The sequence below is a fragment of the Armigeres subalbatus genome, chromosome 3, assembly GCF_024139115.2.
Source record: "Armigeres subalbatus isolate Guangzhou_Male chromosome 3, GZ_Asu_2, whole genome shotgun sequence".
Taxonomy (NCBI): Eukaryota; Metazoa; Arthropoda; class Insecta; order Diptera; family Culicidae; genus Armigeres; species Armigeres subalbatus.
Genome location: NC_085141.1, coordinates 15,319,564 through 15,346,724, shown reverse-complemented (window position 1 = coordinate 15,346,724; position 27,161 = coordinate 15,319,564). Strand labels below are relative to the sequence as shown.

At 42.4% G+C, this 27,161-nt stretch overlaps 1 protein-coding gene across 1 annotated transcript; it reads left to right on the top strand.

Moving 5' to 3' along the window:
- The first annotated feature begins 1,627 nt into the window (after positions 1–1,627).
- Positions 1,628–26,256, top strand: LOC134220233 (sodium-coupled monocarboxylate transporter 1). The gene is made up of 7 exons (XM_062699230.1): positions 1,628–2,123; positions 15,527–15,686; positions 15,756–15,821; positions 16,012–16,742; positions 16,797–16,971; positions 17,030–17,232; positions 25,808–26,256. Exons 1-7 carry the CDS (start codon positions 1,906–1,908, stop codon positions 26,040–26,042), a joined length of 1,788 nt encoding a protein of 595 aa, XP_062555214.1. The 5' UTR covers positions 1,628–1,905; the 3' UTR covers positions 26,043–26,256.
- Positions 26,257–27,161: the final 905 nt, after the last annotated feature.

The following is a 27,161-nucleotide window of genomic DNA, read 5'->3' as shown; positions in this document are numbered from 1 at the left end:
CAATTATATTGAGTCGAATCGAATGTCTCTTGCTGAGAAGGAAAGTGCTCAGGTAAGTATTTTTATCGAAAAAAAAATCCCTGGCTGGATCGTATAAATCAATCTTCTTTTTCGGAATTACTTACTCGAATTTGGAAACGACTGAATGGGCTTGAAGGCATAGATATTGAGGACCTATCCGTCCAATCTAATCGTAATGACAGTAATGACTTCGTGGAGCAATACTTAACAAATATTTTGGAAGAGATATTTTTGGAGCTCTTGGGCACATGCTTCCTGTTGATGATGAAATATTGCAACAGATAAAAGAGCTGGAACCGCGGCCCAAAGTTCGTATGTACAATTTGCCGACAGAATTCGATATCGTGGAATATTGAAAAAGGCGACGTATAAGTCATCACAGAAAAATTAATCCATGTGTCTTGGAGGGACTCGAACCCTCAACCCTCACCCTCAACCAAAAGTTTGTCACGCTAAAACAAATGGCAGGTATAGAAAACCTTTCAATTGATAACTGTGGAAATACCATTAAAAGTTCCAGTTGGGTTGTAGAACCATTAAAGAGGAAAATGATAAAGATTTAAATAAATAAGAAGAATTAAGAGAAGACGAAGGACAAGAAGAGGTATAGAGAAGATATTAGAAGTATTTAGAGCAAATGGTGACGTTTTGCTGAGTTTTATGACACACAGCGATAATTTAGAATATATAACTGTTGAAATAATTCCAAATTATCGCTGTGTGTATGTCTCATCTTCATTCTTCAGGCAAAACAGTCAACTGTTGCCAATATAAATTTTAAACGTTAGGCCAGATTGCTTCCTCATTTCAGTCATATTTCATACATTAGCATAGCAGATTCGTTCTACTCCCTAAGTGCGTCTTTCTATAGCATTTGATATGCCCACTTGGTGCCAGAAAAAACTGGCTGAATCAACGTCACCGAACCAAAGCCAAAATAAATCGTCACACAAAAGCTTATTTAGCCAACAACTCCGTTTACAAATAAATGGGCCCATGCGAACACATTCCACAACAAACCAAAACTATAACACCCTAACCGTACTTGACCCCTTAAGCTACTTCAGTCGCACTAAGTCGACAACTTCGTATCACGCTCAACCGACGTCTTATCACGTCTTGATCCCTCGTTTCGCACCCCATAAAACGCAGATAATTTCGGAATGTTTCAAAAATAACCACCAATTTACGCGCAACGATCCTCATCATGATCAATTCGCGAGCAACCTCGAACGCGACAATTTTCCACTTGGAGCGAAAGAACCCAACCGAACTTGATTGGATAATCTGCCCTACCTACTTAACCTGGAGCGAACGCCGGTCAGCGCGCTGGCACATGGGTTCTGTTCAGCTGGACGACGACGGACTTCCCAGCGCACACGGTGAGAAAACCCCGCGCCGAACTACCGCACCGAGGTGACTTACCGAATTGATCGTTCTGGCCAGTAATGATCTCTCGGTGCAGGCGGTACTCACTTCCACCTCAAACCACCGCGGCCCCGTTCCCGCGACAAAAGCGACGACGAAGAACAGCATCTGATCTAAACTTCCCGCGCGCGCACTAACAAGGCGCAATTTCGCAGACCCTCTTAATGCAGTGTTATCTTTTATCAGTCCGGTCAGTCGAGCACTGGATCTTGGCGGCTGTGGATCGCATTCGCGAAAGCGCGCTCGAATCGAAATCGAGATCATCTTCTTCGGTGGTGAATTTGTGCTGGAGGTTTCGTTGGTGGTGACTTAGTTCGTAAAGAAATTCACAGTGATCCAGCGTGTTGCGCGATCGATTCTTGGTTATGCCATGAGGTGCACATGAAGATTTTTGATTGTGCGAAAACTAGTGCAGTTGCAATTTTAAAGTGATCAAGGACTGGAATCTCTGTGAAAATGGAAGGCCTCAGTGTCGATGAGGTGAAAGTGTCTCTGCAGAGATTTGGACTGTACGACTATGTGGTATTCGTGATCATGTTGGCGAGCTGTGCCATGATCGGTGTTTATTTCGGGTTTATCAAGAAGAAATCCCAGAAGGGAGATGTGGAGGCAGATTACTTAGTGGGTGGACGTAAGATGGGAGTAATTCCGGTCTCCCTTTCGTTGATTGCCAGGTAAGATTGCATCCTCCATCAAATCATTCTGTTTTATACCTTAGCGGAAATTAATCTATCAGCTAGCGGTTCGGCTTGGTTGCGGTCAGTAATAACTGTTGTCTGTGGTGACGATCGAGAAACGCGACAATTCTTAGCAATTTGTTCACGTGTTGGAACGTAAAAGTTGTGGTATTTTGCTGACCGAACGTGACCATTTAGCCGCACATGAGATGTAAATATTCACAATCCACCGACTAGCTATGCTATGCGGTGCACTGTGCAACTGATTTGTGGGGTTTCGGTAGAAACACAAATGTCGGTGGTTACATGCAAAAGCAAATAAAGGTTCTTTTTCTGAAGAAAGTACCAATTTTATTGCATACATTCGGAATTTCGCTAAGTTTACTCACTAAACAGCTAGACCTTATGCGCGGATCATCAGTAGGGGAAGGTGGGGAGACTTGATCCCTTGGGAGACTTGATCTACCCTGTTTTACTGCGAGCCAGAGTAGTTTTGTTCTAGTGTATTCTTTAGCATAGATCCTCTTGACAAATGATCGTTTTGTGATGAGTTATATGTTGGATTGACGACCGTATTGATTCTGCAAGACGGTTTGCTTGTTTTGATCCTCCTAAAGATTTATTTAGTGGCCATGCAAAATTTGAACAACTTCTCCTACCTGGATACCTGGTTAGCTACAACGTCTATACACCTATGCCTGGCGTATTGTAGAGCTCCATAATCGTCGGTCGTGGGTGATGTTCCTCCAGTTTCCCCGAACATGTAGGGTCCCCATGTCCGATTACACCGCGTGCAACCAGCGTGTTCATGGCCTTCCACGAAGTCACCGGACTCTATCTGGTTCTCTGTTGAATATTGTTTTCGCTTTTCTTTCTTCCGATATTTGCACTAAGTGACTAGTCCACTGAAGTCTGCCATATTTCATAAGATTCACAATATTTTCTTCTTCTGCATACTTGATACAGCTCATGCTTCATGCGTCTGCGCCACACACCATTTTATAGTTTCCCTCCAAGTATTGTACACAGCACTTTTCGCTTCTCCGGTCCGGCTCTTTTAACGTCCATGCATCATGTCCATAAAGGGCCACTGGCAGAATCAGAGTTATATATAGAACAAATTTCGTTTCCGTCTGCAGGTTGCGGGACCTCAGCTGGTTACGTAATCCATAGAAGGCCCTATTCGCAGCAGCAATACGTCTTTTAACTTCACAGGAAACGTCATTGTCACATGTCACAAGCGTTCCAAGGTAAACAAATTCTTTAACAACTTCAAACACATCTCCATGTCCATACAACAACTTCTCCTAACAATGACCAAATGCTATAATTTTTTCACGGCACAAAGTCATGAATATGCTAAAGGATCTGTACAGGTTAAAATGCCAACATCCCATCACAAATTCAAGATATTTGGAATTCAAGTTGTGGCGTCAATATGGGGACATTTGATCGAAAAATCTGCGTATTTTGGAGGAAAAATATTTGAAAATCAGAGAGCACCTTCTACTATTATCAAAGCAAGTTCTTGGAGAGAAATTAACCCCCTTCCCCCAATTTTTAAAATCGATTTTTGACAATCGATTGTATTTCAATAACAAAAACGATTTACAGACTGTCACACATCAGTAGGGGAAGGTGGGTAGACTTGACCCCCGGGGAGACTTGATCACCCCCTGTTTTATCGAGAACTAAAGTAGTTTTCCTTTAGCGTATTTTTTAGTAAAGATCCTCTAGACAAATGACCTTTATGTGGTGAGTTATTTTTTGGATTGACAACCAAGTTGAAAAGCAAGTTTTCGGAGAGGGATCAATTTCCCCCGGATATTTTAAAAGTCGATTTTTGACAGCACTCCAAAAAATCGATTGTGTATCAATAACAACAATAATTTAAGGACTGTCATACATCAGTAAAGTTAAATACTATATTTCTCAGAGAGTCTGTGCTAAAACCGCGTAAGTTTATTCATTTTTGGCTGTGATACATCGGAATGAGAAAAGGGGATCAAGTCTCTCTTGCTGCATGAATTTCTTGGGGAAATTCAGACATTCGAATGGCATCATTGGACCCTACTTTTGAGTAAATATGTACTGGCTTGCGATGAAGAGTGCCACCACATTTTGTATATTAGGTACTTTATATGCAGAACAATCTATTTTACCGGATATATGTCTAGAATGTTTCATAAATTTTGAATGAAATAAATCTTTTTACTGAGACGAACCAGAAATTTGTTTTACGATTTAGAAAAAATATTTTAAGCTCTTTTTAGTGGAATGTATTCAACCGTCTAAGGCGAGTTTAGTACTCTACATTTAATTCCACTACGTTTTAGAAATTAAATGGAGAGATTTGCCATCTAGATTTAACCGAAAATCAGTACACTGATTATTTCTTATTCGGCCATGAGACAAACAATTCCTTTGAATAGCATCTCGCAATGGACAGAGCATCTCTCCGACAACTGTATTGGTGTAGTAGAAGTGGACTTTACCCCTTATGCGGCCAACAAAAAAAAAAGTAATGGGTAATGTTTTAAACATAACCGCGAGTAGACGTAGGACTTGAATAATCGTAACGTATTTACATTTAACTTTTGAATTAATGAGGTTTGATTAGTATAGGTATTGGAAACGACAACATTCATACTATGTAGAATAATTAGCGATTTGTTTTTTCAAAACTTCTAGAAATAAAACCAACATTTAAATACATAATTAGCTTCGCTTTATTTCTAACTATTAAACCCTTATGAAATTATCTCGACTTCTCTGGGCATCAAAGTATCATCGTGTTAGCCTCATGATATACGAATGCAGAAATGGTAACTTGGCTTAGAAACCTCGCAGTTAATAACTGGGGAAGTGCTTAATGAACACTAAGCTGCGAGGCGGCAATGTCCCAGTGGGGGGTGTAATGCCAATGAAGAGAGAAGAGAGAGAAACCCTTATGAACTCAAGCAAATGTGTATCATTTAATTGCCAATGCCTTCTGCGAATGAATGAAAATAATTATTTTTAATCAAATTTCTGTATTCAGTTGATCAGTATTGTAGTTGATTTTTTTGCTAAGGAATCAGAACTGTAATGGTATAACCCTGTTTTAATGTACTTGTCGTTTAGTACCAACCACAACTTAACATATGGTCAGTCATATGCCATGACTCATTCCCATCCCGGAATGATGTGGATTATTAAACCAATCACTTTCCCTGGGCTATTTTTATTATTCTTCATCCACCACCGCTGCCCTCGCAGCGTCAGCCATCATCGGTGTCTAGCCGTGAGCTCCGAGCGATGCGATGGGCGATTGCATCGATCGTAACCGACACCACTGCATCCGACCATCATATTCATCATGCATAGAATGGCAAAAAAATGCGCCCTCTTCTTTCACACACACTCGCAAACCCACCGGGAGCTCTCCCACTGGCGACTGCATGCCGTGTAGGTAAAAAAATGCGAGAAAAAATGCGCGAGCATAAAGCACGTCAGTACGCGCTGCTGTCACTAACGGTAATGACTCGCACACGGAAGGCACTGCTTCTTTTACGCACAAATAAAATCTTGCGGTGGATCCGATGGCACGTGGCAGTGCATTCTGATGTCCGTGTTAGGAATGCACGAGATTTATTATATATGAAATTTTTATTGGCCTTGACAAGAATTGAAATTTTCAATAGCTTATCGTAAACAATATTAAGTTTCAATGAAGTTGAAAAATTGCTGGAGAGTGTCCGAGTCGATTGATGTATAAATCTTAAAAATCCATCGAAAGATAAAGGCGCTAGTAAGGTTCAAAATCTTCCCTTTCAGCGTAACGCTCTGGATTTCTAAAAATCTAAATGACACCCAGTATAGTAATGAAAGACGTAAGTCCTACGTCAAAACACACGTGGATGGCCGACAGGGTACCCGTGTTCCTATTTATTTATATTCTCATAACTTCAACAATTTTCAACCGATTTGGATAATTTTGACAGTTTTGGAAACAGAAACTCATATACTAATTGTCAAGGTTTACAGCTTATGTCCATAGTTATACAAGAAATCTTTAAAGTAAGGCATAAGAGTCTACACGCGTAACTAAAGGCAATTCAACCAGTTTCAAATATGCTACAAGCTCTTTGCGCTTCTTAGGATTGGAGGTGTTCACAGTATATGCTTCGGGTAATGCAAAAAATACCTGAAGTGAGGTCTTAGTCATCCGAGAAATCTCTGGAGTAAAGCCTAAGGATCTACTCGCGTAACCAAAGGTCTATTATCCAGATTCAAATACGGTACATGCTCTTTGTGGTACTTAGCGTAGAATGCGTTCACAATATATGTTCCGAATCATCCAAGAAATCTCTGGAGAAAGGCCTTGAGGTCTACACTCGTAACCACGGGTCTATGGACTTGTCTCAAAAGTGGTACATGCTCTTTGTGCTCCTTGAAATCAAATGTGATCACTACATATGCACAGTATTGATTTTCCTGTAAATTTACGATTATTTTCATGCACATATTTGGAGCATGAAAATAAACTATACTACTAGTACACCCGATTCTTTTTTTACACGGATTATTTTCACACGGATTTTTTTTACACGGATTCTTGAAATAACACGGATTTTTTTTGCACGGTTTCTCGAAATAGCACGGATTTTTTTTACACGGATTCTCGAAATAACACGGATTTATTTTTACACGGTTTCTCGAAATAACACGGATTATTTTTACATGGATTTTTTTCACACGGCACGCATCCCCCGTGTAAAAAAAGAATCGGGTGTACTATAGAAATTGACATAATGCTATAGAAATTGCATACATTTAGGGGGAACTTGTTGCAAAAGATCCATGCACGCCTAGAATAGTGTAATTTTCCACGTCTTTATTTTTTACGCGCTTATTAGTTTTCATTATTTTTTTCTGTGTATAATGTCGTTTTGGAATATTGGTCTTGAATATTAAAAGGCGATATGAAGAATACAAATACACATTAGTTCAAATTTGTTTCTTCCCCAAACGAAATTTTTCTTTGAAATAGTTTATTTTATTGATGGAATCACAGTTTTAAAACGGAAAATATCATTAGGGGAACTGGGGGTAGGACGCCCACGTTAAGGAAAATGCCATTTTTATCAATGAAAACCACCATTTCAGCCAGTTTTCATCAGCGCATACTGAAGAACAGCATATCTGCGACTGACTACCGATAATAGATATCTAATTGTCCATTTTATTGCACAGAAATTTGATTTTTAAAAAGCACCCGAAAAAATGATTTTGAAACCATGCGGGGTGAGATGCGCCAGTGGATGGGTTAAAACGCGCATGTGCTTATCGTACTGATTTTCATTTTAATTGCCTACATTAAGGCAATTAACCGAATGTTTCAGCTGTTTCGGTCATACGAAATGAGCATGGGCGTAATGCCCCACACCGACCTCAGAAGTTTGAAGGCCCATAAAATCGTTTTAAAACCATTTTGACGACGATTTCGTGTGGAACATAAAGAACACGAGTAAGCAGCATGGCTCATGGCTCAATTATTAATTTATCAATGTATAACAGCGACAGAAAGACTAAATTCCACCAAGCTAGAATTGCATCAAAACACGCAAAAATCGTTTTTTCGAGTTTTTCATGTATAACTAGAGAAAAATCATGAAATATATGTATCCAATGGCAATATTTTTCATTGCTTTATCGTATAGACCAGAGGTTCCCAAACTTTTGGATATGCGACCCACCTAGCAGAATCCTATATTGCTTGCGACCCACCAGGTACCAAATGCATTGATTTTGTGAAATTAGATAAAAATGAGTTCGCGTTATATTGGACCAGTGGCGTAGCCACGGGGGTGGTTTTGGGTATACCCCCCCCCCCCCCCCCAAGACAAAATTTTTGGAAGAAAATTTTTTTTTCGAAAAAAATTATGTTCAGAAAACCCCCCCTCCCCCCAGACCAATTTTCTGGCTACGCCACTGTATTGGACAAATTATAATAAATTGCTTTATACCCCATCATTGTATTTGTCAAAAATTCGTCAATTTTTTTGTATTGGATGTGGATTGGATTTGGATGCAATTTGAATTGAATTTGGGTTGGATTTGGGATTTTATTCAGAATGATTTTGAATTGGATTTCGATTTGATTAGGATTGGATTTTAATTAGATTTGGATTGGATTTGAATTAGATTTGGATTGGATTTAAAATAGATTTGGATTTGATTTAGATCGGATTCGAATTGGCTTAGGATTGGTTTTGGATTGGGTTCGGGGCTTACATTTGGATTGAATAGGACTTCTTTCTACTTGCCCAAATATCGTATAACAAAAAAAGGCGATTAACCTCGTCAGGTTTGTTATTCTTTAATCATCCAATCATTACAAATATTCAATTTAAATTATGTCCTACTGGTCCCCGAAAGGTCAGGGAATGGAAAAAATCAATAAATCATCGGATTTGTTAAAGAATGTTTTGAAAATCTTCAAAATCATTCAAATTTTTTGTTGTTGCCCCCTCAAAATATAATTTTGGGCAAAAAAATCCGAGGGGGGGGACATAAATGTTTTTAAATATTTGTATCAGCCTTAGTTAGATTCTAAATCAAAATACGGAATAGATTTGTGGGACAAAATAGTAACAAAATTATGAATTAAGATTTGTCTTTCGCGACCCACCACTGAACAGACCACGACCCCCCTGGGGGTCGCGACCCACAGTTTGGGAACCTCTGGTATAGACTATTGAAAATAATCAAAGTGGGGATATTTAACCTTATTCAGGGGTGGCGCGTTTTAACCCCTATGGGCGTGCTACCCCCACTTCCCCTACATTCAAAGTTAATTGCCTATAGGGGAAGTGGGGGTAACACGCCCATAGGGGTTAAAACGCGCCACCCCTGAATAAGGTTAAATATCCCCATTGTGATTATTTTAAATAGTCTATACGATGAATCAATGAAAAATATTGCCATTGGATACATATATTTCATGATTTTTCTCTAGTTACACATGAAAAACTCGAAAAAATGATTTTTGCGTGTTTTGATGCAATTCTAGCTCGGTGAAATTTAGTCTTTCTATCGCTGTTATTCATTGGTAAATTGAAAATTGAGCCATGAGCCATGGTGCTTACTCGTGTTCTTTATGTTCCACACGAAATCGTCGTCAAAATTGGTCTTGAAACGATTTTATGGGCCTTCAAACTTCTGAGGTCGGTGTGGGGCAGTACGCCCATGCTCATTTCGTATGACCGAAACAGCTGAAACATTCGGTTAATTGCCTTAATGTAGGCAATTAAAATGAAAATCAGTACGATAAACACATGCGCGTTTTAACCCATCCACTGGCGCATCTCACCCCGCATGGTTTCAAAATCAAATTTCTGTGCAATAAAATGTACAATTAGATATCTGTCATCGGTAGTCAGTCGCAGATATGCTGTTCTTTAGTATGCGCTGATGAAAACTGGCTGAAATGGTGGTTTTCATTGATAAAAATGGCATTTTCCTTAACGTGGGCGTCCTACCCCCAGTTCCCCTATGCCGGGTATTAGGCCACCCGGAGTGGAAATTAATTACTATGTCTGAAACTTGATTATGCATATGTACAACATGTGATAGATTTAGTTCGGAAAAGGTATTGGAGGGTAACCGCCCCTTCGGTGGGGTTTGATCCCACGACCCCAGTTCGCATGACAGGTGCTTTCCCTACTAATATAATATATAAAATATCATATTATATCGCACTTTCCAAGAGTTTCATGTGGGCTTCGTGACTGTGTGGTTGACGGCGTCAGTTGTCTAAGCGCATTTGCGTGCCGTTGAGTGTGGGTGCGATTCCCAACCCAGTAAGCAGAAAACTTTTTTGTAAAGCGGAAACTTCTCTGCTGGCCCATTGAGTTTTGCGTAGTCCTGTTCGTTGTTTAATGCTTAGGTGTTAAGTATTCAGTCTGTGTGATCTATGGTCGAAGACGGTGAAGACGAAGACGATGACGGTGAAAATAAAGAAATATTAATATACTTAAATATTCAAGCACTTAAATGTCAGTTCAATTGAATAGTTCAGAAGGGTTCATACAAAGTATGTAATGTTCAATAACTGCCTTCATTACGTAGCCCATGACAATAAAAATAACTACTTAAAATACAAACATAAACCAAGAAGGGGTCTCACAACTTGTTTATTTTCAAATAACTGCCTCCATTACGAAGGTTGATCCACAGACCTTGAATCTATGGAGTTCGTAGACTACCTGGAGCTCACGACAACAACTAGAACTACTTGGAATACGAACATATATCAAGAAGGGGTCACAAAACTTGTTTATTCTTTCCACTCGGCGAGGAGTTTATGGCAAGCCTGCCTCCATTACGGAGATTGATTCACAGACATTGACTCTATGGAGTTCGTAGACTATCTGAACCAATGACAACAAGAATTCAAACATATACCAAGAAGGGTCATGCAACTAGTTTAACAATTATTTTTCAATAACTGATTTCATTACTGAGGTTGATCCACAGACCTTGACTATATGGAGACTACCTGGAATCAATGACAACAACAAGAACTACTTGGAATGCATTGGATGAGATTTATTGGATGACCCGGAACATGTAGTGTGAAAGCATATGCTAAACACCAAAAAGAGCATGTGCCGTTTTTGAATTTGCACGATAGACCTTTGGTTATGTTAGCAGACCTCAAGATCTTATTCCAGGGATTTTTTGAATGGCTGAGGCCTTACTTTAGGGGTTATTGGAGACCCAGAATATATACTGTGAACACCGACTTTTCAAAGCAGCGCAACGAGCATGTAATATATTTGAAGCTGGTTGATAATCCTTTGGTTAGGCGTGTAGACTCTTAAGCCTTACTTCAAAGATTTTATCAGCGAGAACTCAGGTAAAGAGTATATTCGATAAAAATGGCACACCGAAAATCTCCTGTAACTTTTGAACCGTATGAGTAAAACACCTGAAAATATGAGTAAATCTTATTCATAGTGTATTGCTTACATCTGCAAAGTTTCATAGTTATTCATACAGTGGTTCCAATTATGTCGTCGGATCAAGAAATTGCCAGTGAAAAAAATATGTGCACTTACAATCAAAATCCGAAAGCGTCCCACCGATCACTCGCAAAACGCATAGGATTGTAAATTCAACTGTATCTCGTGTAATAAGAACCTTCAAGGAGCATCTGAGTCTGCAAAGGAAGGGAGAGAGTGGTTGTAGAAGTGGTTCAATGGACAGAAAAATGACCAGGAGTGGACCAACAGCTCAAGAAGTTTCCAAACATGTCTATTCAAGACGCCTCTAGCAAGTTCAAGGTGTCGGTTGGTTTCGTGCATAAAAACCACCACGTGCTGGGTTGCATGTTGCAAAAACCCCCAAACCGAAATGAAAAGCATAACACCACTGCAAAAACCCACGCACGGAAACTTCACACGAAGTTGTTCATCAAATCCTGTTGCATCGTGGTAGATAATGAAACCTACGTCAAGGCTGATTCCGTCAACTTCCTGGGCAAGAATATTTCGTTGCCAAGTCTAAGTTCGATATTCCGAAGGATGTCCGAACGAAGAAGTTATTAAAATTTGCAAAGAAGTCAGGCAATTTGCAGATGTGGTGAAGTAAGCGCTCCCTTCATTACTTCCGGAACATTCAACGGTACGATTTACACCGAAGAGTGTCTCAAGAAGCGTCTTTTGCCATTTATAAGAAAACACAAAGTATCAACTATGTTTTGGCCTGATCTGGTGTCTTGAACTACGCCAACACGTTGTTGGAGTGGTACCGAGCGAACGGAGTTAAATGTGTGCCAAAATATATGAATCCAACAAAATCAACAGAACTTCGCTCAATTGGTAAATTCTGGGCAATTGTGAAGACGAAACTTTGGAAACATTTCACAATTATTAAAACAAATCTGGAGATGAAGACAATTTGGGTAAAAACAACAAAAACATTGGAAAAATCGATTGAACAAAATTTTATGAATTTGAGTGACAAAAAAGGTGCGCGCATTTGGGATGGGCAATTAAATAGAATAAAACAAATGTTGTAAATCATAACTAATTAAAAGTTTTACATTCTCTGAAAATTTCAAGAAAATCCGATAATCGGTTTAATTTGGTGAGTAAATATGTGTGTGCCATTTTTATCGAATACACCCTTTACTGCCCACAATCGCATATTTGTCCCATGCGAATTCGCGAAGTCGAAGCAAATTCTGCTCTTCCCTCCTATGGGAAACCCCATTGCTATCTGTCAGAGTTTGAGTGAAACATTGCCGCAATCTCTTCCTCTCTGTTGCTCTACTGCAGCGGTTCTCAACCTTTTTCTTGCGAGGTACCCCTTCGGACTTTTGCATCAATTGAGGTTCCGAGGCTTTTGAAAGAAGGTTTCCGGGCTTCTTAAAAAGAGGCTTCTGAGCCTCTTAAAAGGAGGCCTCTGAACCTCTTCGAAGTAGGTTTCCGAGGCTTTTGAAAGTAGGCCTCTTGAAAGGATTCTTCCTTCTCAACTTTTATCTTGCGAGGTACCCTTTGGAACTTTTGCATCAATTGAGGTACCCCCTATCTTATTGCTTCAAATGAAAATAAGTGTAACTCATAAGATATATGAAAAATGGTACTGAACATTAACGGGATATATGGCTTTTCATATGCGGGGCCCTCCAAAGCCTAGCGGTAAGACGCGCTGCTTTAAAGCAAGACCATGCTGAGGGTGACTGGGTTCGATTCCCAGTGCCGGTCTAGGCAATTTTCGGATTGGAGAATGTCTCGATTTACTTGGGCATGAAAGTATCATCGTGTGGTAGTGGTAACTTGGCTTAGAAACTTCGCTGTTGTTAATAGCTGTGAATTGCTGAATGAACACTAAGCAGCGAGGTGACAATGCCAACCAATAGAGGATGTAATGCCAATAAGAAGAAAATAGTTCATAAAGTTGGCTGAAATTTTCATTATATCGAACTCTTGAAGAGAATCTTCCGATCCCCTTGAAAAGCGGCTTTCGAGCCACTTAAAGGTAAGCTTCTAAGCATCTTGAACGTTGACTTCCAATCCTTTAGAAAGATGAATTCCGAGCCCCATAAAGACAGGCTTCCGAACCTTTTGAAAGAAAGCTTCCGAGCATCTCGAAAGAAGGCTTCTGGGCCTCTGAAAGGAGGCTTCCGGCCCTCTTGAAAGGAGACTTTCGGGCCTTCCGGGCTTCTTGAAAGAAGGCTTCCGAATTTTTTGAAAGGAGGCCTTCGGGCCTCTTGAAAGCAGGCTTCCGGGCCTCTTGAAATGAGACTTCCGAACCACTTGAGAAGAGGTTTCCGAGCTAATCGAAAGTAGGCTCCCCAGCCTCTTAAAATAAGTTTTCCTAACCTTTTAAAAGGAGGCTTCCGAGGCTTTTATTTATTTATTAAAAACTCTTTAAAATGTTATTCGAGTCTGTTCCGAGGATTTTGAAAGACGGTTTCCGGGCTTCTTAAACGGAGGCTTCCGGGCCTCTTGAAAGGAGGCCTCTAAACCTCTTGGAAGTAGGTTTCCGAGGCTTTTGAAAGTAGGCTTCCAAGCCTCTTGAAAGGATTCTTCTGATCCTCATGAAAGTAGTCCTCCGAGCTGAAGAAGGATGTTTCCAATCCTCTTGCAACGAAGCAACTGAGCTTTTCGAAAAAAAAAACCTTCATGTCACTCAAATTTAGGCTTCCGAACGTGTAGGGCCTATATTTTAGTTCAGAAGCATATTCCTAACATGTTATTCAGCATTTTGTTTATATCAGGTAGATTGCATAGAAGATTTTTAAAATGTATTCATCAGTCTTTCTGTCCTTTTGATCTTTTGTCCCACAGCCCTCCATCCACTGCACTGGAGAGAAGAATGCAATAGTATTTAAGTTACTGTTCGCCATGCATGTTAAGTACAAAATTTTGAAAAAATATACATATATCAAAACTTTATCTATAAGTTTTGATTAAAATTGATTAAAATACACCATTATGCATTTTTGTCCGAAGTACCTCCTAGGTCCGGCGAAGGTACCCCCAGGGGTACATGTACCCCAGGTTAACAACCGCTGCTCTACTGTAAAAACCCATAAAGAACTGTCATTGGTTGTGTGAAGAATTTTGCTTCGACTTCGCGAATAGAAAATCTATGAATGACTGCAACATTTTTATTGTAAATCATAGTAACCCTTATAATTCGAGTCGCATAAAAGAAATAAATATTCATTCCCTTGTTAAACGTTACCCAAACCAGACGTACTTTACCATAGGGTATGGGCCCAGCATCTAAAAAAAATAGTTGAGAAATGTCCAGAAGTTCAAGTCAGCAAGTTAATGGAGGTTCCAGCGACGAAAGAGGTGTGCCATTGAAAAACTGAAAGGAGGAGAAAATTATTCAACATGGGCGTTTTCAATGCGGATGATTCTGATCCGCGAAGGAAGCCGGTCGGCCGTTGACGAAAATGGCGACGTTTCTGGGGAGGTGAAGCTGCAGACTTTGGCAACGATCTGCCTAAGTATAGAAGGCTACAATTTTTGTCTGGCACAAGCGTGACAACAGCAAAGGAAGCATCGGAAAAGTCCGCATTTAAAGGCAGTGACTTGACTTGAAGGATTGGCTTACTACGAAAACTTACATCCGTGCGGCTGGTGAATTGTTCTAGTGTGGAAGAGTATGTCAACGAGTTGATGAGTACGAGTCACAAACTCGCCTTCGTGGGCTTCCAAGTGGACGATTCGTGGCTTGCGGCGATACTATAGGGGAGGAGAAGACCGCCTGCTGTCATCGAGAGCAAAATTTGAAATTTCACACGGTGTGGTAAAGCAAATGAAGTATTTTTTTTATTTAACAAAAGTTTAAAATGTTTTTCAAAAGAATATTGGTGGAAGGGGTTAGACTTTTAAAAACACTAAGTACTAAGTACTAAGTTGCTTCCTTGAGGAACGCCAGATAATTGAATCCATAACAGAAAATCAAGTTGACCACCTTCTAATCGACGGTAAATACTTCTTCGTAGGTTGACGGTTTACGGCACGGACTGAAGTCGAAAAGTGGTTACTGCAGGACGGTAGACATGCCCAGAACTAAGCTCACCAGTGGCACTGCCAATGGAAGAGCCGCTAAGGCTACCTCCTCTCGAAAAAGGTGGGAGGCTCAATCCGACACATACATTTTTTTACCTTGACTTGATATTGCAAGTAAAATATTTTCGTTAGAAATGCTTTGAATTTTTGGCCGACGTAACCCCAACCTTCAATACGGTGGATGCTGTAGTACAGAGTTATCAAAACCTCAATTTGTATGAAACAATAATGAAGACTGTATTGATCACATATGTTTTTAATATTGTATGTCACTTTACCGCAAAAAAAAAATCAATTTGTACCTTTTCTGTATTCCGACAGTTTTATCTCCGGTATATCCCTCCTCGGGACGCCCACGGAGATCTACGTCTACGGTGTTCAGTACATGTATATCGTCGGCGGTGTCATCACGATGGGTTTCATTATGATGTACATCTATCTGCCGGTGTTTCACAATCTCCAGCTGACTTCCACGTATCAGGTACTTTGTAACTATTTAGCCTATTCGGATATCACATCCCGCTCATCTAACCTATTCTTCCATTTCAAGTACCTCCAAACTCGGTTCGACAAACGAATGCGCCTGTTCGGATCCGTTCTGTTCACTTTCGCCACGGTAAGTATGCCCAGCTCTAAGGTCAATGTCAACCTAGGAAATGAAACGTCGTCACCGGAAGACGCAGTTCTTCCAATTAGCTTTGCTTTGTGTCGTGAGAAAATCACGCTTCGTGTCATCAGTGCGGATCAGATTGTTTGCTGAGCTTTGTCGGCATGTTTTGATACGGGTCAATTAATCTATTTCGCAGATGGCGTGGCTACCGATCGTCATTTACGTTCCGGCACTGGCGTTCAACCAAGTCACCGGAGTCAATGTCCACCTCATCACACCGCTTGTTTGCATCATCTGTATCTTCTATACGTGCGTGGGTGGACTGAAGGCGGTAGTTTGGACCGACGTTGTCCAGACGGTGCTGATGTTCGGTGCGATGATGCTAATCATCATCAAGGGAACTCACGACGTGGGAGGTTTGTCGGTGGTGATGGACCGGGCCAGTAAAAGTGGTCGAATCGAGGCGCCGGATTTCCGATTCGACATGACCACCAGGCACAATGTGTATTCGTGTGTTATCGGTGGTGTGATCTACTGGTTGAAGACGAACGCGGTTAGCCAGAATATGATCCAGCGGTACCTCTCGCTTCCCACACTGAAGGCTGCCAAACACGCGCTTTGGACGTTTATTTTTGGGACATTGTTCCTGCTGGGACTCTGCTGCTATAGCGGATTGTTGATCTACGCCAAGTACCACGACTGTGACCCATTGACAACTAAACTGGCGAAGGCAAAGGACCAGCTGCTGCCGCTGTTGGTGATGGACACTCTCGGAGACTATCCAGGACTGCCGGGGCTATTCGTAGCGGGAGTATTCTCTGCAGCGCTAAGTTCACTTTCTACGGGATTGAACTCGATGTCGGCCGTGGTTTTGGAGGATTTCTTCAAACCATTCTCCAACAGACCACTCAGTGAACGGGCAACAGTGTAAGGGGTCGAATGGTTCATATTTTTGGCTTTCAATAATTGTCATTTTTACAGAATAATCATGCGTTCGGTAGTGGGAGTTTTCGGTGTTATTTGTGTAGTTTTGGTTTCCGTGGTGGAGAAGCTTGGTGCTGTGCTGCAGCTCTCGATGAGTCTTGGTAGCGTAAGCAATGGGCCGCTACTGGGCATCTTCACTTTAGGAGTGCTCGTTCCGTGGGCTACTGGAACGGTGAGATATTGTGCGCATTAGCAGGATTTGATGCCTAACTTTCTTCATATCCATTTAGGGAGCTATTATTGGAGGCACCGTGGGACTGGTCGTCATGTCTTGGATCTGCTTCAGGGCACAGATGGCCATTGCGACTGGGGAGCTGCAATTCGAAACAAAGCCGGTCGATACCCAGGGATGCAGTTATCATTTTATACCATCGGAACCAATGAGTATGTTGGCTATCAATGTGACGGCTCCGCCTCAGCATTCCATTCCAAGGTAAACAAACGATTCTTGTTCTCACTAAGATTCCGAGATGATGACTTTCATGAGGAAGTTGAGTATCCTTTCACTGGGAAATTTAAACAACGGCTATTTATTTACTGAGAAAATGGTTTTCTATGGAAATATCTAAAAGATAAGTTCCGCATATCGCTTGATTCAGTACGATGAATTAAGATGATGTCTGTGTGGTCAACTATTCCCTTCATCGTAACCGATATGTGTAACATTTGACGCTAATCGAATGAGCAAATAATTCGGTAGGTCAAGGCTCCGACGCGGCATCTGAAAACTGTTTAGTGTTTGAGTGACGATGAAGAAAAATCAACACGGAACATGTAGAAAATAAATTTTAATATACCGTGATGTGCCCTAATTTCGCGCGCGCCCTAACTTCGCGCATTATAAAATCATTTATTTTTTTCAATTTTTAGGTACCAGTCAAAATTGAAAAATCTGGAGGATTACAAAATATCATTGTTGTTGAATGTTTTTCACGAAAAATTTGAAAAACAAACTTGGTTTAGTACACCAAATAAAATTATTTCAATTTGATCCTCCCATCGACCGCCATATTTGCTTGTGCTTAGCACAGCGACGAAGAACATGACCCAAGTAAACAAATGATTTTACTGTACCAAACTGGCTACTTTTTGGAAATATTTGTATCCATTATGCTCTGTTGGATATGTTTATTCGTCATTACTATTGAAAAGTGTAAAATTTTATGTATTTTGTGTTTATTTAGACTTTCGCTTTGTGAGCGAAATTAGGTATATGAGAGTAATTATGGTGCCTAATTTCGTTTATTGTTGTTGCGTAGTTTCATTTGCAACATTCTAATGAAACAAAAGCAATATAATACACAGGACAGTTTTACACTGAATAGAACCCGAAAAATTCATTCCCATACGCTTTTTATCTAATTTTCAGGCGAATCAGACCGACATCGACTAATGTTGACTTGAAAAATTTTATAGATCAGTGCTAGATCAGTAAAATGATGCTAAAATGTGCGATGTGTAAAATGATGCTAAACTTAAGCAGCTTTTTCGATAATGTGTAGGTATAATATTGAAGATGTCTTGAATAAAACACATATTTGAAGGTGTCCTATGTAAGAGATAGCGGAATTTAAGACTTTCTTTCATGACGTCTCGAAAATTTAAACTTTTTTTATACACCAGCTAGACATTGCTCATGCAATGCCTTTTTTCTTAAAATATGATTTATATTTCAGAAGCAAACGATATTTTAGGAATTATGACTTGTGTCAACTAAAATGCATGAAGTAAAATCTAAGCAAAGCTCCAGGGTCGAAATATAGGCACGTACCATTTCGACTAAAGAATGGGTCCATGACGGCTGTCTGATACCGTTATCTGCATATTTTGAACAATGGATGCATGCTTCTATTGGTCAATTGATTATATTTCATCAAACCAATAACGATATTCAATTCCAAACATGAGCGAAGTAAGGAACACACAATTAGGAACTATCCTACTTTCTTGCGCGAAATTAAGGAGCATACAACGGTCTCGGATTCATACTCCAATTTTTTTTTAAATAGCAGCAAAATTTGCAAGGAACATTTTTTTGAGAACCTAGAATCCTTCTACTACGTGATGCAGTAGCAAATGTTTCCAAATGGCCACTACATGTTTTTTAATGAACGTTTTAACTTTGTCAGATCTTAAGTGCGCGAAATTAGGGTACTTCACGGTAGAATGAAAAAAATAGAACACTATGTTAGATTTTTTATCTGATTAAACAAGTTTTTTTCTTGGTGGATTTTTTTTAATTATACTAAATTTAGGTAGACGACGGAATGATGACGATGATCGTTGAGGTCCGTTTTCCAGTTTCAGGAGAAAGAGAAGGTGGTAGGGCTATTGCATAGCACATTCATGTACGCTGAAGTGGTATGAACGTCGCAACACTTGGTAACCGACACCTATTTGCTATTCATCTTGTAGGCCGATTGTGCTATGATGGATTTCTCCTCAATCTCGCGACGGGGACCGGCTGGGTATGGGCGGGATCTGTGACCGTTTCAGGACCTCCGAAGAGATGTGCCTCGCACTCCATTCGCACAGGTCAATTCGTTTGGAAAAGATTTCTAAGTAGCCATTGTTCCCCGACTGCGTAAAAAATACTTTGTAGGTACACGTAAAAGAAGTCACGCGTAAAAAGCAACTTCAGTCTACGTACAAGCTTTTATTTAGACCTTTGCGCGGCCTCTGCCGTCAAAAATGAATCGTCGCGCCGCCGTTCTAAAATTGATCACGCCACCGAATATTTTTAACCACGCTGATGGCTATTAAAGCAATAAGTTAATGGGGTTCGCACAATTATTTGTTTCAAAAAAGCATTTTACTTTGTACTTTGAACTGGAACTCTTTCTGCACAGAAACAATGATCTTGGAGCTCATTTGCATTTGAAGCCTTTTTCAAAAGTTCAGTCTTATTTTTTCTTTTCTTATCCTGTTCCTGTTTCTTCAGCATTGCCTCGGTTTTTTATTGACTGTTTCTGTTCCCTTTCCTTTCGTTTTTGTACTTTTCAAGCAACGCTTTCTTTTCACGTTCTTTTGTTTCCATAAACTCTACAAATGCTTTACTGGTGGCTACTGAAGGAGGGTGAACAATGTCTTGCTTTTTCTATCCACAACCAGCTGCCTCAAACGATGGTACGGAAAAAGACTTTTGAAACGCATCATCCTAAGAATCTGGCAATCTATCTTTACGCTCAATTGGTAGCGAGCTCATTGGAACTGAAGCTCCACTCACAGCGATTTCTTCATTCCTTGTAACAAGTAGATGAGATTAAGTATCCGCCACATTTCTTTTCCAGAACACATCGTTCTTGGCCTTCTGAAACTCAGAAAACTGCTTAACAGTCAAGCGACCTTCAAGCTCCTCCAAGAGCTTTACCTCTTCTGGTTCCAGGTGTTCAGATTCGTTGTCACCATTTGCAGAAACAGGCAATTTACCAGCACTGGAGAGAAGCCATTGGTAGTCCCCCGCATCTGGATTCATGGCTAAATTCCACTCTTCCTGAAGCCATTCCTGATTGCCGATAAATGACTTTCCCGTTTCATTATCGGACAGAACTCCGCTTTTGCGGTTGTCTAAACTCCACGCTGACTACGCTCATCGAGGATCGTCTCTTCCCAGTGTTTCTTCAACGGACCGAAAAAGCTGACGTCAAGCGGTTGAGTAATTTGCCTGGAATTCGAATAGAAAGCAATCAACAATTTGATTGCAGATGCAAAAATCAATGCTCATTAGCGTCACGTGACTCTTATGACCATCAGCGAACAATAGAACAGGAAACGAGATCTATTGCTCTTTCAGCCAGGGAAGAATTTTTTTTCAGATACTCATAAAAAGCATTTCCTGTCATCCATCCGCTTTCTGCTATCCCAACTCCGTAGTCTTAATGGGCATTTCTGACATTTTTTCCTGGAACCCGACTTTTGTAGGGAAACGAAATTATCGGCGGGATCAGCCTCATCCCAGCTGAATTTCAAACAAACAGCGTGACCGGAAAACCAGATGGAGCGTAACGTCCAATCCACTCTAGACTTAACGTTATAAGACTCTAATTTTGTGGTCCCGGAACCGCTCAGTTTCAGAAGGGAACTGGCCTGAACCCCTAGCTGCTGGTCTAGCCACGGCAGCTGTCTGGGGCGGGCGCAGAAGACCTATTTTGTTCCGGGTCTCAGGTTCACAGGGTGGGGAAGCTTTCGGGGGCGTGAAGGACCTACCCGAGCAGCACAAGTCAGACAAAAATGGTTACAGCAACTCGATTGTGACTTAATGTGGTCACATATGAGTTGCAGTAGCCTATGTGGAACATGTAACCATGGAATTGAATAATCTACTTAGAGGTTTTTAATTAAAAAAAAATAACACCTACAGGCGGTTGGTAATGATGCGGTGATGCCGATCAGCCAGAGAAAATTTGTGCAATGATGCGGCCGATAGTATGTCGGATGATGATTCGGCAAGCGGGCTGCAAGCAGGAATGGCTTTCGGTGTCGAAAAACGGGTAGTTGGCCGTTGAAGCAATCGACGGGTGGTTGTTGAACGATCTCGTGGTTGGCCGGATAAAAAACAGTGTGGGTGATGGTGATACAATAACTGATGACTGGCCGGTTGATTATACAGCCGAAGGGCTGCGATGCGTCGGTGATATGGCTGACGGACGGCTGGACGGAGAATTGGCCGACAGGTGGCCAGGCGACAATACTGCGATGCGTTGGTAGTGTGGCTGACGAACGGCCGGAAGGAGAATTGGCAGACTGGTGGCCGGGCGATAGTAGGGCCAACAGCGGCTTGGACGAAGAGGTGGTCAGTGAGCTGTTAAGCCGGTAGCATAGGAGAAGGGTCGTTTGGCTGAAACCCATTCGGCCGAAAGCCATTGCGCCGAATGCCACTAGGCCGAACAAACCATTAGGCCGAAAGGGTCATTTGGCCGAAAGGGTTGTTTGGCCGAATGGGTCGTTTTGCCGAAACGGTCATTTGGCCGAAAGGGTTGTTTGGCCGAAAAGGTAGTTTGGCCGAAAGGGTCATTTGGCCGAAAGGGTCTTTCGGCCGAAAAGGTCATGTCGCCGAAAGGGTCATTTGGCCGAAAGAGTCATTCGCCCGAAAGGGTCATTTGGCCGAATAGAACATTTGACCGAATAGGTCATTTGAAAAGTGAGAATTTAGGAATGAAAAGAGAGACGTATCACTTCTCTCTCTTCATTTTTCTCTTCTCACTGTCAAAAGTAACAAGCGTGAAATTAGTAGAAAGACGTTTCACTACCCACTTCGCACTACTCACTTCACGCTTCTCACTTTTTACAGTGGGAAGAGAAAAATTAAGAGTGAAAAGTGAGACGTCTCACTTCTCACACCTCATTTATCCCTTCTCGTTATGAAAATTGAGAAGCGCAAAGTGAGCAGTGAGACGTCTCTTTACTCACTTCGCGCTCCTCTTTTTTACAGTGAGAAATGAGAACGTTTCACTTCTCACTCCTCATTTATCACTTCTGTCTGTAAAAAGGGAGAAGCATAAAGTGAGTAGTGAGACGTCTCACCTCTCAATTCGCGCTCCTCTTTTTTTTACAGTGAGAAGTGAACGAGAACTCGAAGTCTCTCTTCTTACTCATAATTTCTCACTTTTCAAATGACCCTTTCGACCAAATGACCCTTTCGGCCAAACGACCCTTTCGGTCAACAGTGACTAGTGACATTCGGCCAAATTGGTTTCGGCCAAACCACCCTTTCCCACGATTCTAGCCAGGCGACGAAGTGCCCAACCAATAATTCGAAGTTTGGAAATTACCACTTCGTGATTTGGGAAAATGCCACGAATCACCACTTTAGCTAAGCTAAAGCTAAGCTAAAGCTAAGCTAAAGCTAAGCTAAAGCTAAGCTAAAGCTAAGCTAAAGCTAAGCTAAAGCTAAGCTAAAGCTAAGCTAAAGCTAAGCTAAAGCTAAGCTAAAGCTAAGCTAAATCTAAGCTAAAGCTAAGCTAAAGCTAAGCTAAAGCTAAGCTAAAGCTAAGCTAAAGCTAAGCTAAAGCTAAGCTAAAGCTAAGCTAAAGCTAAGCTAAAGCTAAGCTAAAGCTAAGCTAAAAGCTAAGCTAAAGCTAAAGCTAAGCTAAAGCTAAAGTAAGGCTAAAGCTAAGTAAGGCTGGAGTGAGTGGGGTGGTGAGGTGGGCTGGCTGGGGCTGGTGAGGCTGAGGCTGGGAGGCTGGGAGTGGTGAGGCTGGGGCTGGGAGGCTGGGAGGCTGGGAACAGTGGGAGCTGAGGCTGGGGTGGGACTGAGGTGGGCTGAGGTGAGGCTGGGAGCTGAGGTGGGAACAGGGTGGAACAGGTGGAGGTGGGAACAGTGGAACAGGGCTGGGAACAGGGTGGAACAGGAACAGGTGGGGTGGGAGACAGGGGGTGGGAACAGGAACAGGTGGGGTGGGAACAGAACAGGGTGGAACAGGGGCTGGGAACAGGTGGAGTGGGGCTGGAACAGGGTGGAACAGGTGGGAACAGGGTGGGAACAGGGTGGAACAGGAACAGGAACAGATGGGTGTGGTGGGGAACAGGAGAACAGGTGGTGGGAACAGGGGGTGGGAACAGGAACAGGAACAGATGGGCTGAACAGGAACAGGTGGGGTGGAGTGAACAGACAGGTGGTGGGGTGGGGCTGGGAACAGGGTGGGGCTGGGGAACAGGTGGGGTGGGGGGTGGGAACTGGGAACAGGTGCTGGAACTGAACAGGTGGAGCTGGGAACAGTGGGCTGAGTGAGGCTGGGCTGGTGAGTGAGTGGGGTGGAGGCTGGGCTGGGAGGCTGGGCTGGTGGAGGCTGGTGGCTGGATGGGAGTGGAGGCTGGGGAGCTGGGAGTGAGGCAGGAACAGGTGAACAGGGTGGAGGCTGAGGGGCTGGGGCTGGGAACAGGCTGGGGGCTGGGAACAGGGTGAGTGGGGTGGAGCTGGGGCTGGGAACAGGGGTGGAGTGGAGGCTGGGAGTGAGGTGGGGCTGAGACAGGGGCTGGGAGCTGGAACAGGGCTGGGGAGGCTGGGGAACAGGCTGGGAGTGGGGTGGAGTGAACTGGGTGGGGGGCTGGGGTGGGGTGAACAGGAACAGGTGGGGCTGGAACAGGGTGGGCTGGGGCTGAACAGGAGTGGGGTGGGAACAGGGAGCTGGAGCTGGGGTGGCAGGAACAGCTGGGAACAGGGGCTGGGTGGGAACAGGGGTTTGAACAGGGCTGGAGTGGTGGGGCAGGTGGGGCTGGAACAGGTGGGGGCTGGGAACAGGAACAGGGCTGGGTGGGGTGGAACAGGGCTGGGGAACAGTGGGGTGGAGTGGGGCAGGTGGAACAGGGGCTGAGGCTGGAGTGGGAACAGGTGGAGCTGGGCTGGGAACAGTGGGGAGCTGGGAACAGTGGGGCTGGGAGCTGGAACAGGTGGGGTGGTGGTGGGGTGGGAACTAAGCTAGCTAAAGCTAAGCTAAGCTAAGCTAAAAGCTAAGCTAAAGCTAAGCTAAAGCTAAGCTAAAAGCTAAGCTAAAGCTAAGCTAAAGCTAAGCTAAAAGCTAGCTAAGCTAAGCTAAAGCTAAGCTAAGCTAAAGCTAAGCTAAAGCTAAGCTAAAGCTAAGCTAAAGCTAAGCTACAGCTAAGCTAAAGCTAAGCTAAAGCTAAGCTAAAGCTGAAGCTAAAGCTGAAGCTAAAGCTGAAGCTAAAGCTGAAGCTAAAGCTGAAGCTAAAGCAGAAGCTAAAGCAGAAGCTAAAGCAGAAGCTAAAGCAGAAGCTAAAGCAGAAGCTAAAGCAGAAGCTAAAGCAGAAGCTAAAGCAGAAGCTAAAGCAGAAGCTAAAGCAGAAGCTAAAGCAGAAGCTAAAGCAGAAGCTAAAGCAGAAAGCTAAGCAAGCTAAAGCGGAAGCTAAAGCAAAGCTAAAGCAAAGCTAAAAGCAAGCTAAAGCAAGCTAAAGCGAAGCTAAAGCGAAGCTAAAGCAGAGCTAAGCTAAAGCAGCTAAAGCAGCTAAAGCAAAGCTAAAGCGAGCTAAAGCGAAGCTAAAGGCAAAGCAGCGAGCTAAGCAAGCTAAAGCGAAGCTAAAGCGAAGCTAAAGCGAAGCTAAAGCGAAGCTAAAGCGAAGCTAAAGCGAAGCTAAAGCGAAGCTAAAGCGAAGCTAAAGCGAAGCTAAAGCGAAGCTAAAGCGAAGCTAAAGCGAGGCTAAAGCGAAGCTAAAGTCAAGCTGGAGGAACTTCCGGAGGAGTTCCTGGAGGAACTTCCGGAGGAGTTCCTGAAGGAGGAACCTGGAGGAACTTCCGGAGGAGTTCCTGGAGGAACTTCCGGAGGAGTCCTGGAAGAACTTCCGGAGGAGTTCCTGGAGGAACTTCCGGAGGAGCTCCTGGAGGAACTTTTGGAGGAATTCCTGGAGGAACTTCCAGAAGAGTTCCTGGAGGAACTTCCGGAAGAGTTCCTGGAGGAACTTCCGGAGAAGTCCCTGGAGGAAATTCTGGAGGAACTCCTGGAGGAAATTCCGGAGGAACTCCTGGAGGAAATTCCGGAGGAGCTACTGGAGAAAATTCCGGCGGAATTCCTGGAGGAAATTCCGGAGGAGTTCCAGGAGGAACTTCCGAAGGAGTTCCAGGAGGAACTTCGGAGGAACTTCCGGAGGAACTTCCGAAGGAGTTCCTGGAGGAACTTCCGAAGAAGTTTCTGAAGGAACTTCCGGAGGAGTTCCTGGAGGAACTTCCGGAGGAGTTCCAGGAGGAACTTCCGGAGGAGTTCCAGGAGGAACTTCCGGAGGAGTTCCTGGAGGAACTTCCGGATGAGTTCCTGGAGGAACTTCCGGAGGAGGAGTTCCTGGAGGAACTTCCGGAGAAGGAGCTTCTGGAGAAACTTCCGGAGAGGAGTTCCTGGAGGAACTTCCGGAGCAAGAGTTGTTTCATTGTCATGATTTCAAAATGTACATATCTTGAAATATCAATTATAAATATTTGATGCTAATAAATCTAGAGAGATGCCATCATCGTGTGAAAGATTAGTCTCGGATCTTATTGTCATATCTTAATCTTATTCCAGTGAACCCGAATTCGCCTTGTATCACATCTCCTACCTATGGTACACGCTGATGGGAGCATTGATCACCATCGTCATTGCCGTGATCATTTCCTTCCTGACAGGAGCGAACAATCCGGACGAAATGAACTCCAAACTATTCTCGCCCTTTATCACCCGCATTCTGGACCGGCGACGACGCCGGAAAGTGGCCCACAGCCAACCACGGATAGAAGTGAGCGAATCGTGCCATTTATGAGTGAGTATTAGGATTTTTTGATAGCATTAAGTAGCGTAGCGCTGACGACATCAAAGAGCCAAAGAGCAATTGATTCTAGTTTCCACCGAGTTTACAGAGAAAAAAAACCATTGACGTTATGTACGATTGATAAAGGTGCCCCTTATTGCAAGTGGGACAATGAAGCTCGACTGTTGAAGGTTGATGAAGCAATAAAAAATAAAAATTACAAAGACTTGTTTTCCTTGAAAAACAAAAAAGACTTTCTTTGGATGACGTCCAGTGGTAGGGAAAAAGGATCCAACTGCCTCGAGGTGTTCAATAACAAAAAAAAAGTTTTTTGATACCCACCGGTCACCATATCATGAGGGTAAACGCTATGAGACTTAGTCGCAATCCGATAACATTATTTTAATCGTAGTTGTATCAGATCCATTCTCACTATTAATCAATTTTTACAACATATCTGCCACATTCAATTCCTCGCCACATTGATTGCTTTAATTTTCTGGGAGAAACTGACGTTTTTTATATCAATGGCCGAGCTTCAAAAAAGGTACACCGGATAAGATCTTTAATTTACAATGGTTCGAAATATCGCATATCCTCTCTGCAGCACGAAGTATGGAGAAGTTTAATGCAATCCGCATCCTACAGCCAGAAGACGCCCGTTGCCATTAAACTGCCGCATTATATTTCGTATCGAGTGTAAAAAAGAAAACCTATCGTCGAAGTTCTAAGAGACCAGCAAAAAATGCGTCTTGCAAATGATAAAGTGGCTTGGGATAAGAAAGGAAAAAATCTGAATTAAAAGTAAATATTTGATATTTCCTTTAACCGCACAAATCTTCGAGTTTGGAAAAGGGGTAACAGTTATAAGGAGTGAGAAAAATGAAAAAAAAAAGTGACGGCCTATAAGAAGCTCTATGGGCGCGAGGGAAGTGGTAGATGTAAAAGATCCCCCGTCACCAAGGCAAATCAGCTTTCCGTTTCACCAATCTTGATGATATTAAAAGGGTATAAAAACAAAAAAACTGAGTACCTACTCTGATATTGTGTGCATGGCTATCATCCGAAAAAAAAAGCTTGGCCCAAACCAACTGAAAATTTGTGGATTTTTTAAATTAAATTTTCATGATT